This window comes from Aptenodytes forsteri, unplaced genomic scaffold, assembly GCF_000699145.1.
Source record: "Aptenodytes forsteri isolate BGI_AS27 unplaced genomic scaffold, ASM69914v1 Scaffold147, whole genome shotgun sequence".
Classification (NCBI taxonomy): Eukaryota; Metazoa; Chordata; class Aves; order Sphenisciformes; family Spheniscidae; genus Aptenodytes; species Aptenodytes forsteri.
In genome coordinates this window covers 2404285-2418697 of record NW_008795320.1, presented here as the reverse complement: position 1 = coordinate 2418697, position 14413 = coordinate 2404285, and the positions used below count along the sequence as shown (strand labels likewise).

The window sequence follows — 14413 nt, the reverse complement described above, 5'->3', positions numbered from 1 at the left end:
CAGCGGCGGGCTGGGCTCCCCCGCCTTGCCCCAAGGCAAGGGAAGAAAGGTCTTACCAAGGAGAACCCCTTAGACACTCGGCCATTATGAGGAAGCAGAATGAAAGTACAACCTCCGTCTTTCCCCTTCTGTTGCGTTTAGGTCAGTTTCCCACTCTAGAACTGCGACCACTGTGGTCTGTAACACTTGGACTGACTCATGCTCAGGGAATAGATCTCTTGCGATGTTTATAATCTGAATAGTTTTATAAGTGTTCAAAAAGTCATTTGGTAATGACAGAGGCCCAAAAACCTACCACTAGCATACACTGTGTTGGCTTCTCAGGTAGACAGTTTTTCGCAGTATTGAAGCTGTCTTGCATAGAAACTTTAATTGCTTCACATCAGCACAAACCCTTCGAATAAATGGGCATTTGCTCACCTCAAGGTGCTGGAACCTTGCTCAGGGTCTGTAAATATTTTCTGTCATACTACTTTACTTTTGACTATATAGAAGGGATGACATAAGCTCTTAAACACATGCATTTTCTCCCTTTTTGCAGGGGATCTGCTCTTTCAAATAATGTAAGGACATTCCAGTTTTTTGAGCTTCCAGCAGCAAGTAGTTCTCCAACAAATCTGTTCATCAAACCCACTCACTCGGTTTATTTTTCCAAGGGAAAAAGGGACAAACAAATAAGGAAATGAAAAAAATGTTAAAATACTTAAATATTATTACATTTATAGTCAGAACAAATATATAAATCAACTGCATTGAATTTTCTATTAGCTTTTAAATATTCACCTCAATATACATTTGTTCTTTAGGACACACAAGAGATAAATAATTGAGTTAACATTGCTAGATAAATCAACTCTTTTTCCTGAGCTGCAAATATTCCAGATTATAACCTTGAAGTTGCTATCCAACAACTACAAATGGAAACTAAACAGATCAAAGTGAGCAAGCAGGAACCCACGCTTGAGTACCCAGAGGCCCAGTTTACTGAAACATATAGTAGCACCCCCATCATTTCAGATCAGTAAGTCAAGACTGAATGGCTCTTAAATGTAAAACCCAGCCTGGCCACAAGGTGCAGGAGAAGCTCGGTATTTTGGCTTGTGCTATGAACAACATGAGAGCACATGATTTAAAACAACCAACCCACCTACCCCTCACCCCCACCCTCCCAAAACCAAGCCCCACAACAATTTGATATATGTGTGGTTTTAAATATCTAAATAGATTGTGGTGACTCCTCCAGCCACAAATAGTGGGGTACCTAGTTCTATTTTGGCTTCAGGGTCTTTCCTTTTAGCACTGAGTACAAGAGTGGAGTTCATACTGCACAGTAGTACTTATTTCATAACAATGAACCAACCTCTCTTCTTTGGGAGATCAACTACAATAGTCCGAACTACTTGCATACAGCTCCCATTAGTGCCTGTGTGGGTGGGAGTGGACAGAAGGAATGAACAGCTTCAGTGCTTAAATCCTGTTGGAAAACCAGGTTTTTATGAGCTGCAGACTTTGACAGCACCAGGACAACAGGTAAAGTCAGACAGGTAGCAAAGAAAATTGTTTTATGGCTAGAAGCATCAACTGCTAGCCACTTGCATATATGTGAACATATGCTTTCCATGCTTCTTCCTTCCAGGCCAGGCAAACTCCTGATAAAAAGGATAGGTAAAAGTAGGGGTAACAAGAATCAGCTACACGGAGCTCTTCTGCGGTGTTGTGGAGAACTTTTATTTTACCAGAACAGCTGTTGGATTTCTGCCTTTGCGTGTTGTGTCGGTGACAGAATTGATCAGGTATGCTGCAGTATGGATCAGCACCATTTTTCTTGTTTTTTTAAAACCTAGCAGAATAGCAGAGTCTATTTACAAGCTTCTCTGTCAACTTCCCAAAGGAAACAGCAATGTGGGAACTAAGTTCACTCCCAGGATAGGCACTCTGTTCCAGCTATCAGAAAGTTGGAATTTGACTATCTCAGATATGAGTATATGTTTCAGTGCACAAGCACTTTGATCAAAAGCATAAACCCTTATCTGTAGTAAAAACTACCTTCTACAGCAGCCAGCTAGACATACACAAAATGCATCCAGTCAGATTATAAGACAAATTACTCTCGTGTGGGAGAGAGCAATGTACTATCCCAACTGCCCTTCAGGTTTACAAACTCTCCTCATTTACCTCTATCCACCTTTCTTTTAGATAGCTGCCACTGGCTTCTGGCACTGCATCAGGAGTGTTAGCAGTTTATTGTTGAGACCACAAGGAGCTAAAGTGTTTGCTCTAATGCTACAACCTTGACAGGGACATAGCTGCAACCACGCTGGGTTGCCTTGGTGGAAGTTTTTGACTCTGAACTTTGAGCTTCTCATCTGGAAGACCAAAGTTTGACAGTCTCCACTGCAACGAAGAATGGTCCGGGCCTGTTCTGTTCTCTCTTGCCCACTACTTGCAAATTTTACATGCATCAAGTCAAGCTGCAGCAGGATTGCTAATAATTTTGTTTTTTTCTATTTTGCTCAGTGAATTAACGGAGTTTCATTAAGCCTGGTTAAGTAATCTGCTGAATTGGAGGGAATACCCCCTTCTCCAAGTGTAACACTAGAAATGTATGATGCAGCTGGAGGCCTCTGAAACTACTTCCAGATATTCAGAACCTACAGAGAAGTTCTTCAGATAGCCACTGTACTGCGCATGTTCTGAATGTACACAGTCCAGAGCGTGCACCTTCCCATAGCACAACATATGTAGTCTCTAAGGGCAGAGCATAAAAGCCAGTGGAAAACAATTGAGGCTCACCTTCCAGCCACTCCAGCAATTTCTGAAGTCATTATAAATTCACTTGGCAGAGGAGTGTCATGAACACTTCATGCATGCAGAGAGATGTATTTTAAATAAGCACTCAAAAGATCAGAAAAAGGCAAGTTTCCCTGTAGGGCTGATATTTCAGGAGTGCCTGGTACCATGCCACCTGCTGCTATTAGAGCGAGCCACTGACATCAGCATGCTCTCCTGGAAAAGACAAGACCCTTTAAAGAACAAGTTGCTACACATTTAAAGTAGCAGAAAGCACACATCATGGGGTAAGGGTACTCCAAGAAGGAGACTACAGTGAAACAAAGAAAGATGGATGGAAATCAGTGCTTTGGTCCCCATCCAAAGGACAAGGACAGTGACTGGCCACAACAACCCCTTTTCTAACAAGTGCATGCACAGCAGCTGTGGTGCAGACAAGGGTGCACAGCTTGAATTTTCCTTGCATACAAAAAAAGGGTACACCTTCATTCAAACCCACAAGAGCTTTTCAGTCTCTGTAAAAGATGCTACTTTAAATACAAGTAGTCATTTTTAAAGAAAGGTAGTCACCGTGGCCTGTGAAGAGACCTCATGTGCATAGAACAAATTACAGAAAGGACTCAAACATTGTTGAGTGGCAGGACAGTAGTATTCAATCAGGACATCTTCTAGAACTACAACTGGCCTAGGACTTGTAGTCAGTATCTTGATACATTTTCCAGAAGAACTTGAGGATAAACAAAGTGCAACACTGCCCAGAAAGGGCATTCAGCTCTCACCAGAAAGTAGTGACAAGTATCCTGCTTACCTTGGATGGTTGAATTCAGGAAAGACTTGAACTTAAGATGATTACAATGCTTGAACAACTGGTTACCTGGCCCTCCTGATCTTTGCACAGCACTGGCAACTATTTTGGGCAACTGCATAGCTCTCTCCATCCAGAAGCATCAGCAAACGAAAAATAACGCTTGCTCAAGGACAAAAGTAACAGAGAGCATGTGTTCCAAGATACACTCTCTTAGGTACAGTTCTAGAAACAGCCATGTTTAAAATGACATTCATAAAACTTCATTTTTTGTTTTGTTTTGCTTTTTAATGGCTAAGTGACCTGCCTCCCTTCATACTGGGGGCAGCACATAAAAGGACAGCAACAAGCACTTCGGGAACTTGCTCATACGTGCAGGCCAGGAACAGTGTTTCCAGAAATAATAGAGCTGAAAAATGTGAAATGAGACCCTGAGATGCAGGTGAACATGGGAAAACACCCCAAAATCCAGAACACATCTGGAAGTGAAAACTGAGGAATGAAGATTGAAGGGATTACAGACTAGAGCTCAGCAGGACCTGGGCTGCTCTTGCTATTAATATAACCAGCTCGTTTAAATACATGGAACAGCACAGAACACAATCCTGCAGCAGCTGGAACTGTAGAACACCCCTTAAAAACCAAGCTAGAGTTTAGCAGAGTGGTGGCAGCCGTGAACTGTTCAAGGACCATAAACTTTAAGAGAAATCAAGTACACAGCAAAATGCATCCTCCAATAGAGACAGGAGAGAATCTGTCCTGGTAAGAACCCTAATGCAAGAAACCCGTTTTAACAATCTTTCCTCAATCTGTCAGTAACAGTCAAGATCATTTACAGTGCAAAAGGGAATGAGTTATTGCACAATCTAAACAAAATGCAAGAAGTTGCTTGCTGCAGACACTGCTTGCTCAGCACACCTTCCTAAAGCCAGGCAGTGAACTTAAGGAAGAGGTACCATAAGAAAACATGCTAATAGTATTCTCTTTAATTTGCATGTGCACTTTTTTTCCTTTTAAACAACTGCTCTGAGTCCTTGTTTGCTGGGCAGAGATAACATGTCACTCTACTCTGTAGTTTCAGTTTCCAAGTTCGCTGTATGGCACACGTGTCCATGAAGGTGCTGGACTTGGTTTTATGCTCATAGAAGCTACTCAGAATCAGCCGTTCAGTGTTTAAACAACTTGCAGGGACTACTGAAGTCTCTGAGCCTCTCCCTCGCCAAAAAGCAAAGGAAAACATACATGGTGCAAGTCAGGGGAAGAAGGTGAAGAAAAGCACTTAAAAGGTGCACAAGAGTTAAAATTTCATTTTCTTTCTGCCTTCCTCCCCTCTATAGAGTAGCAAAGAGGAGACAGAGGAAGAGAAACAGCAGGATTCAATGGAAGGCAGAAGGTTCCTGATGGGCTCACCGATGGCTCAGTGCTGCTGTATGGGTGATGACTCGTTGCTTCACTGCTGCTTGGTTTTAAGGGATAATCTCTGTATCATCTTGTAAAGGAGACCAAAGTGCTGGAAACAGAAGGAGAATAAGTAACCATGAGTCCTTATAAATTCTAAATAAAATGACTGTGTTCTACACGAGAGAAAACTTACTAGAAGGCTTAAAACAATACTAATGTGCAAATGCAATACCTTGTTTGGATCATTCACTAGCACTCTCATCCGGAAGACAGAGTGGGACTTGGTGAATTAGTAGGAATTATTACAATGAAGGCAGTTACTTGAAGTTGTACAGAAAGTGATGGCTTACAGAAGTGTTTGTGCAGGCCTGTATCACTCCCATTGTGAAGATGCAAACACTTGTTAAAGATTTTACATTTTTTGATGCAATTCTGTTCCTTCTGAAGGGGAGGAGAAAGCTTCAGATTTGAACACATGCCTGATACTGGTCACTACAGAAACACTGTTGCTAGCAGTTTCAAGAATGTAAAAATGAACCAGGCACACACAGAGATTCCCAGTAGTTCACAATCATTTAAGTGGATCTTCTCTTTCACCATTTCACCAGTGACTTAGAAATTCACTTAATTCCTCTTTTGATTAATTGCATTTTGATTTGATAACTACTTCAGATATTTGACAGATATAACAAGATCCAGGCTTCAAATGATTTGTAATAACAAATGTAATGAAGATTGCTGACAGAAATCAAAGTATATGTTTTCCCTCCTGTTTATGTTGTTACATCAGATTTTTAAATGCTTGTTGTTTCCCCAAACAAATAATAAGCACAAATAACATGAATACATCAACATTTAGATTGACCTAAAATGCTTCCCTTTCATTCATGTTCTTCAGATAACCCAGTCAGGATCAGAAGCCTAGCTCACAGTGGCTTTGTTAACACTTAAACAAAACCACTAAATTTAAGCTGGCTGGCCAAGGCATGGAGCATCACATTTCCAGGAGTATGGACGCAGGATGTATTTATGGTTTCATTGAGGGGGGGAAAAAAAAAAGGCCCCCCCCAAGATGCATTTCTAAGCTGCATCCCAAGTTCAGATACTGGAAGGATGTCCTAAAACTCCTAACTTACTACAAGCTGCAAACCTTTAACATTACAGCAGATGTTAGTTATCTTGAGAAGTTTCAGTCTGAAGCTGTCACATAGCCAAAATAGCTTAACAAGTGAGTTGTGCATGTCCTTGACCAAGAGAAGGAGGAGAACTATAGGAGAACTATAAAATAGTTTTGCACTAGAATGGCAAGAGATTGCCTTCAGCACAGCCAACTGAGATACTCAAAAACACACAACAAGACAGCCAGCCATTTCGGATTACTACTTTTAGAGTGGGGTGGCATTATTGTTCCAACTTTGGCGCTGGGACTGTCTGAGCACCAGTTACTGTAGCTAACGTGATTTATGAGGAAAATAACACATCTATCTCCTGCTTCTCTTCTCTTACCTGCACTGCAACATAGGCAACACCAAGGTAGGCTGCAATACAGACAGCCAGAAGCAGGTCAAAGATCGCTGGCTTGACCCTGCAATAAAGAACACATGAAATTGCTACAGCAGGTACTGCCACAGAGTGAGACAACAGCCCAACATGCCCAAGAGAATTCCATACCTGTATGCATTCATCACCTGTTTCAGCTGGTCATAGAAAACAAACTCAGGGTCCCTGTGAAAAGCAGAAATTCTTCAGGTTATATTACACTTCTTGACATTGCAGTAAGGACAGCCCAGACCTCTGTTCCCAAGGAGTTCATCCAACCAGAGACAGGTAAGCATGACCACCTTACATACCAGTTTTGAACTGATCTAATTGTCAAGTCTTTCTCTTCCTACAATCAGAAGTCTAAGGATACAAATTCAGATGCTGTTCATCTGTATCAGAAGAGGCATGTGGAAGATGCCTCACTGGGTTCATTAAACCGCTTCAACCCAAGCAGGTTAGACAGGATGGAAGCTGCCTTTTTGCAATTAAAGAAAGCTTTCTAGGGGACCTTAGTCTTTTCCTGCACTCAGAGAGAATCAGCACTCAGAGTGGGAAGGGTGGAACCAAAACAGTGAAAAAACAAGCTCTTCAGACAGAGGGAGCTGCTGGGACTCGTTACTGTGCTGCGACGAACGATAAAGAGCTTTCTCCGGGAGAAGAGAGAGCATGAACCAAAACTGCCAGGAGAGCAGAAAAGAGCAATCACTTCCAGCTACATGCCAAGAAGCCAGGAAAGCTGCAGCTCAGAGACAAAATTCACTGGAGGGGAAAGTCAGTTTGCATGCCCTGGCTGGTTCTTTCATCTCTTTTCTTACCGTTTGTCTGCCTTTACATGATGCTGTTTGACATCCTTCAGGTAGCGACCCATATAATATTCTAAGGTGTTGAGGAAGGTGCTGTCTTTATCAATCAGCTGGGCAGCCCTGGGCTGACTGCTCAGCCAGTCCATCACTGATTCTAGTTGCTCCTGCTGGATCTGCTGCAGAAAAATACCACCAAAGAAAGGGAGTCAACCACACATAGGCTGAGACCAGACCTCTCTCCCAGACTCTTGATTCCTTCTTCCCACAGGTTACAAAAATGCACTGTGCTCACCATCTGATCTGTGAAAATCTGCAGATCTGCAGGTGCTCCCTGCAAGGGAAAAAAAAAACCCAGGCTATTGGTGAGAGCAAGCTTGGTTGGGCAGGACAAATCTGACTAGCACTGCACGATGGGCAGCTCTTACCTTGTCTGTTAGGTTGTAGATGACCCTTGTCAAAGCCTCAGCAATGATCCTAGTATTCCTGGTTAGTGCCTTAGTGTCTATTCGTGCCCTAAAACAAAAGATGGGATTATGGACTTGTCAATGGGATCAGCTTCCTCTAGAAACCACCCTTTTTCACTGCATCAAGCATGAGCCTGAATCCAGAACCCAACTCTCAGTGTTTTTTCACCCATCCTCTGGACCATCAGAACAGCACAAGCAGTCATGAGGCCAGTTTGTGTTTATGGGCTGGATTTCAACTGCAGCCTTCCCTAAGGCCTCTAACCTCCTATCCATGATGCTGTTGCGCAGGCTGTCCCGGTGGCTCTCCAGATGGGAGATGGTGAATGCTGGCAAGCGTCGGATTGCAAAACGCTCATGCTCCCATGCCAGCATGTCCTCAGCCAAGTTTATCTTCTTGTGCACCATGGAAAACTTCACCTCTGGGAACTGGCTGGCAACAACCTGAGGGAAAGGACAAGCCATCCAGGGTGTCACGCTGCCCACTGCATAGTCCCATCTTGCATTGCCCAGTCCACCTAGACCCAATTTTTTTGTGTTCCAGAAGGTAAATAATCTTCCACCTATAAGGTGCAGTTACTGCCATTAAAAAGCTGTTTTAATGTCAAAAAAGCTGTTTTAACGTCACTACAGGGTAGCTTTTGCAAGCAACAAGCCGTAAGGAAGTGCAGTGGAAAATGCAGCAGATCTAGTCTGCTTCATTTGGGACCGTGTCATGAGGATTTGTCTGCACTTCAAATGAAGTGACCATAAACAATACATGAAATATTTCAGTGGCACACCCTTTCTTCACGTCTTCCTTCCTTCCTCTCTTGGAGAGCTGCAGCTCCCCATAGTAAGTCCCAAGTTCCCATCTACCTAAAATGCTTTTCATTACCATTTCCAGTTCTCTCAGAAACGCATGCTGCAACGTCCCCTCCTTGGGAGGCTTTGAGACATGAAGATGAAGGCTATTGCCTCGGCCCAGAGTATCAAGGCAGAGAACAAATGCTACGTTGTCCTGCAGCAGGCTGGAATCTGGAACAGAAAAATCCAAGCCTTTATTGCTATGCTTTGTGCTGGGATTTCCATCCCAGAAAAGCAAGGCCCACACAAGGAGATTCTCACAGGAGGGCTGACATACTAGACACTTAACATAATCATATTAACAGAGGCCTTGCCACAGAACATGCTGGAATGCCAGCCCCCTACTCACCAGTGTGGTCCAAATTGTCTTCCAGCCACCGCTTCGTTCCTTGATAATTAAACTTGCCACCTCCAGATGCAAAGAACAGCAAGTTATACCTGCCCACCAAAGAAGACAGAAAAGTGTTAGCACACTGCACTCCATGGCTACAGAACTCCTTTACTCAGCCTTGGAGATGTGGTGAAATCACAACAGCTAGCACCTGACATTCAAGGCAAACTGCCCATTAACAAATGCTTCCTACATACCACATACTAAGGTAATGGCAGGACAGGGGTAAAGAGGGCGAGTTCCCAGTGCTTGAGGATGGAATCTACTTCCCACATCATTCCCTCCACTTGTCCCCAGGCTTGAGCAGAGCTACAGCAAAGAAACTAAAGGAAGGAGCTTGGCCATTAACAGCAGCTGTACTCAGAGGGAAGCAAAACAGAGCAAAGGAAGTAAAAGACTGCTTGTAACACTCTACAGGTCTGGAGCAAAAGCCCTTCTTACCTGATCTCAGCTACACACATTCAACCAAGAATAGGGCAGTTTCTTACCCAGCATGGGTACGTCTGTAGGTGTAGAGCCGAGAAAACAGCCTGGCTAGTTCCAGTAGCACTGAGATACCACTGCCATTGGAGTCAGCACCGTGTGACAGCCACTGCAGGATGAAGTGGGACAGAGACAAGGTGACAACCCTACACTTATTCTCACGTACCAGAACAGCCTTCAAGATAGCACACCACTATGCTCCACTTATAACTGCCCCATGTCTTTAAGGCCAAGAAAAAACATAGGGGCAGAGGCCACATGGGAGAAAAGACAGGAACACACAGACAGGAACAGAGAGCTGCAGGAAGAAAGAATACTCACTGGAGCCACTCCAAAAGAATCATAGTGGGCAACTATCACAACAGTGGGCAGGTCTTCTCCACCCAGCCCCGTAAGCCTTCCCTGCAGAGGAAAGAGATCAGTGTCACTCAGCATCACCCTTTGTGCACCTGTACAAAGACAGCCTGAATTCTACACGCCTGTTGACTCTGCAGTGGCCTCAGTTCTGAGGACTTCAGATACTTACCTGGCTGAGACTCCCCTGACTTCCCCTATCAGTCCAAATGTCTGATGAAGTCCCAATAAAAGACGGCATCCCATCAATGTTGCCAGTTTGAATCCATATACAACTCACCTCCACACTGGGTATGAGCCAGTCATTGATAGCTTTGCTTTGAGCCCCGCTGGTCACCATCTGGAAGCCATTGGCAGTTGCCGTGTGCGGGGGGGGTGGAACAAAAAAAAAAAGTGTACACCTGGGGAAGTTGCATCCCTTTTTTTCTGTTGCTAACTGAGCTCTGGAGAGACCAGCTTTAAACCATTTAAGCCCTCTCACTTGTCGTTTGTGTTTATGCATTGACACGGAATCCTGGTGACCATGCATTTTCATTCTGTCCTGAAATCCCAATATTTTGAGCTGGCTAAAACAAAAACTTTTCTCCAGCAGTCCTAAAGATAATCATGAGCAGCAGGTCAGTAAGATAGTAAAGTTATTTACAGGGGAATACATGGAAGTATTGAACTGACTTGTGGTCAGACAAAAAGCTTCAGCTTCTACCAACACACTGTAGTCATTTAACATCTTCAATGTTGTTTTTAACTTGAGTTTTGCTTTCTATTTTACTTGCAACAGTGTGAAGCTGAGAACTCACTCCATGCAACTGTATTTCCAAATATAGTCAAGTAATACTCTCTCTTATACTGTGTTTTTCTTCCATTAAATCTCAAAGCACTTTAACAAAGACAGAATAAACACGAAGGCAACAGAACACTGGTTCATGGTGCGTATGACACAGCAGACTGCTCCCAGAGGTGGGATCAGGACTGTCTTCCTCTAAACCTTTCCCCCACTTGTCAGAACTCACCTTCTGCAGCTGACGCAGAACCCTGTGATGCAGAAGCAGCCCGCGTTTGTTCATAGATAGACAGCAGCTCTTCATCTTCCACTGCAAAGTAGACTGGCACAATGGTTTCCATAGCAAGCATTTCTGGCTCTATCTCCATGAATTGCTGAGGATTTAAGCGGGACACAAACTTAGCATCTGCTAAACATGCAAGAGGGCAGAAAGAAATTAATAGCCAAAGCAGAGAGAGAAAGGTAAGTTTTAAAATTAGAGTATGATTTGTTGTGCACCACAACAGGAGCTTTCAGTCCTATAGCAACCCAAGCCTCTCTCCCTCTCAAATACATCTCCCATTGGAAGAGAAAGGGAACGTTTTTTTTTTACCCTTACAACATCCTGTGGGACAGAAGAGATAGATCGTGGCAAGATGATCACCACAGCACCAGCTGACTGGCGGAGAGCCTTCTGGTACTGCTCATAGGAGAAATCCACCAGCCGCATCATGACGCAGCGGCGGCTCAGGACGTCCGCTTCTACAGTGCGGGCTTCTGTGTTAAGCACTGCGCTCCTGGTGCCTGTGAGGAGAGAACAGCAAGAGGTTTTGTAAGTGATTTCATCACATCCCCTTTGCTTGAGCCTAGCTCCTTCTCAGAACAGCCTTGGTGACAGTCTGATGAACTTCAGAGCAGCCAGGACCTGCAGAAAGCTCTTCCCCCTTGTCCGAGAAGGAACAGAGATCTGTGGTTTTTCCTTGCATCCATCAGAGCAACATCTGTGCAGCCATGTCCTGCCAGACTCCCCTTACTCCACCACTACACAGCCTCGACCACCTTCCAGTCTTCCTCCCCACCACAACCACGCAGGCTACCTGTTTGCTCGCCTGCACCTAATACCTGCAGACAGCAATACATGTGGAGAAAGCCTGGCCTCTTGCTATGCAGCCTACTGCATCCTCCAGCTGTAGGATCACATCTGCAAGCAGAGGATACAAGCTGTGTGGAACCACTTTGTGAAAGGATGCAAGGCTACCCCATGTCCACCCAAAGGGCTGTTCTAGCTCACCCACTGGGATGTTTCTGTGGCTGAGAAAATTACAAATGAGCAGGCTGCTTCTAACTGCTCGCTCTCTCCTACTCTCAGTTTCAGCATACCAAATCCCCCACATGAAAATGCAATCCTTTGGGAGAACAGCAGTCTGGAGGCTTGCCAGCAGCTCCAGCATTTTCCAAGAGAGGACCACAAGTACATCTTGTATAAATAGAGACGTTCAAATCCACCTTACAATTTGTAATGCTCCAAATCCAGTTTCTTCTTCTATAACTCTGGCACCTACATCGAAGACTTCATCACACTAGGTCCCCAAGCAGCCAGGGAGGTGCTCCAGAAGGCACCTCAGCCTATGCCAAATAGGAGTGTTGCTAAATGTTAGATTTAAACGTGGCTTAATTTAACTCTAACATTAGTTTGGTCCCATCAAAGGTCAAATCACCTAAACAAGAAAAACCTGTACTTCTACTGCATAGTATCAGCGAGGGCCATACACCCAGAAACAGAGTTAAGGCATGATCTAAATTCTCCACATAAAGCTCCTACAGTGTATAACAAACAGATGTTAACAGCAGCCCCCATCCCCCCCATCAGAGAAAAACAATCCATAATGAGGATAACTCCTCCACCATTCCCAAAACAATGATGTGCAAACATAGCATAGTGTGGATCCAGACTTCTGCTCCCAGCACAACCCTCTGACATCTAAGCAGAGCAGACCCAACAGTATTTTCTGACAGCATGGCAAGACAAGTTGATTTTCTGTAGTTTCTCTACAGAGAACTGTTTAATAATGGTTTATTTACTATCTAAAGAACTCTATTCTAACAGTATTAGAGGAAGTCCAAATTTGTTCTTCAATTGCTCTGTGACTGATGTTGACAAAAAACCTCTTCTCCCCCCTGCAAGAAAAGGCTCAGCAGCAATCTCCATTTAGTCTTTTTGGAAAACAATATGAGAATCTGGAACAACAAATAGCTTTTATCCTGAAGGACATCTGGCCTCAGAACACACATGGAACAGGAACATCAGCTACCCAAAGGGGCTGGCAAGGAACAAAGGAAATACAGCTAAAAGGAGCTGTATTTTCTGGAGCTAAAAGGCTCCAGAAAAAGAAACAGCATAAAAAGTTTATTGCAAGCATCTTAAAAAACAATGTGTGGCTTTTCGAGAGTTCACAAAATATTCCAAAATATGTTGTGCGCAGTTGGCTAGAGAGAACACTCAGGCAAACAAAGTCAAAGCCAGCTGAAACACGTGCCTGCTGCCCCCATTAAGCCTGTCAACAAAGATTTACCACCACATGAGAAAAGAGATAGCTTAACACTCCCATGAGAGAGCCTACCTCAGATCTAGTGAGGTTCTCAACAACAGAGGTCTCAAGATGTGGACACATTTTGAGAAACTGTGATGGACGAACCCAGAAGTAATTTCAGATATTCAGAAGCCACCAGTAGCATCTGTAGTGTTTACAAAGCGTGCAGGCATAGCTGTCATTTCATAACTTCTACTGATGTTTGATCTTATGAAGATCTCAAAGATGTAGAGACTGAGTCTCATGGACAGTACAGAATAAATGTGGGGCTGTAATGCCAGACTGTTAACAGAAGTCTGAAACTTAGGCCACAAAACAGACAGCAGGAAGAGTCACTCACAGACAGAATACATGCCCTGATCTGGAATAAAATATCTATGGAAGACTCAGAAACAGCACTTGATTCTGGGCTAGTGAGTACAGGGCAGTGGAGACTAAGGGCTACAACAGTTCAATGATTCACAGAACAGGTTGTGTTTCTGACTCAAAGAAAGGTGTTGCACAATCGGCAGCCTGGAAGCAACAGAACAGAGGAACTGGAGGTCAATCGTAATGTAAAGGAAGAACTGTAAAAGAAAGGACTCTCAAATGAGGAGACGCTGGAGCAATAGACACTGCTAATTGAGACTGAAGAGGAGGCTGAACAGCGAAGAAGAATCAACCTGTCAATAGAGGAGTCAAATGCAAGAGAACAAAACTGAGCTCACAATCAAGTTCCCCAGTATGCAAGAGGGCTGCAGCTAGACTACTTGAAACACCAGCTAGACTACTTGAAACACAGGTTGTTCAGCCCACAGACAGGAGCCTGCAAGGACACAGCAAGGTCCTTGGCCACCTCTAGGTCATCATGTGGGAGCTCTCGGCACCTTCCTGCTTGTGCTGAGACTGGGCAGTAAAACTCAGCCAGATGGGGCCCGCCTACAGCCTCCCCTGGGTCTGGGCCCGGCTGCAGCCTTCCAGGGCTCTCCGAGCTCTCCTGCAGCCTCCCCTGGGCTGGGTCGCCCTCCCCGGGCCGCCTGCAGCTTCGCGGCCTACCCTGGGCTCCTCCCCGAGATCGGGGCTCTTCCCAGGGCCCCATCGACCCCGAAGGGGGTCGCTGCCGGGATTCGCCCTCCCGGAGGACCGAGGCCTGGCACAGGCCGGTGGCCGAACCGCGCCCGGCCGGGCTGTGCAGTCTCTCACC

General features: G+C 44.6%; 2 protein-coding genes across 2 annotated transcripts in view; both read right to left on the bottom strand.

Annotated features, from left to right (window-relative positions):
* LOC103899436 (activated RNA polymerase II transcriptional coactivator p15-like) overlaps positions 1-2739 on the bottom strand; it is a 6162-nt gene extending 3423 nt beyond the window's left edge. The window contains exon 1 of the mRNA XM_009279914.2: positions 2656-2739. Within this exon, the coding sequence (XP_009278189.1) occupies positions 2656-2739 (84 nt within the window). The remainder of the gene's footprint in view (positions 1-2655) is intronic.
* A 1825-nt stretch (positions 2740-4564) lies between these two features.
* The window catches only part of NCLN (nicalin), a 12304-nt gene continuing 2455 nt past the window's right edge, over positions 4565-14413 (bottom strand). The window contains exons 2-16 of the mRNA XM_009279813.2: positions 11253-11512; positions 10890-11034; positions 10841-10848; positions 10160-10246; positions 9847-9927; positions 9531-9634; positions 9001-9089; positions 8683-8822; positions 8071-8249; positions 7767-7854; positions 7634-7672; positions 7354-7517; positions 6668-6721; positions 6503-6581; positions 4565-5105 (exon numbers count right to left, since the gene is read on the bottom strand). Coding sequence (XP_009278088.2) covers positions 5046-5105; positions 6503-6581; positions 6668-6721; positions 7354-7517; positions 7634-7672; positions 7767-7854; positions 8071-8249; positions 8683-8822; positions 9001-9089; positions 9531-9634; positions 9847-9927; positions 10160-10246; positions 10841-10848; positions 10890-11034; positions 11253-11512 — 1577 coding nt within the window. The 3' untranslated portion in view covers positions 4565-5045. The remainder of the gene's footprint in view (positions 5106-6502; positions 6582-6667; positions 6722-7353; positions 7518-7633; positions 7673-7766; positions 7855-8070; positions 8250-8682; positions 8823-9000; positions 9090-9530; positions 9635-9846; positions 9928-10159; positions 10247-10840; positions 10849-10889; positions 11035-11252; positions 11513-14413) is intronic.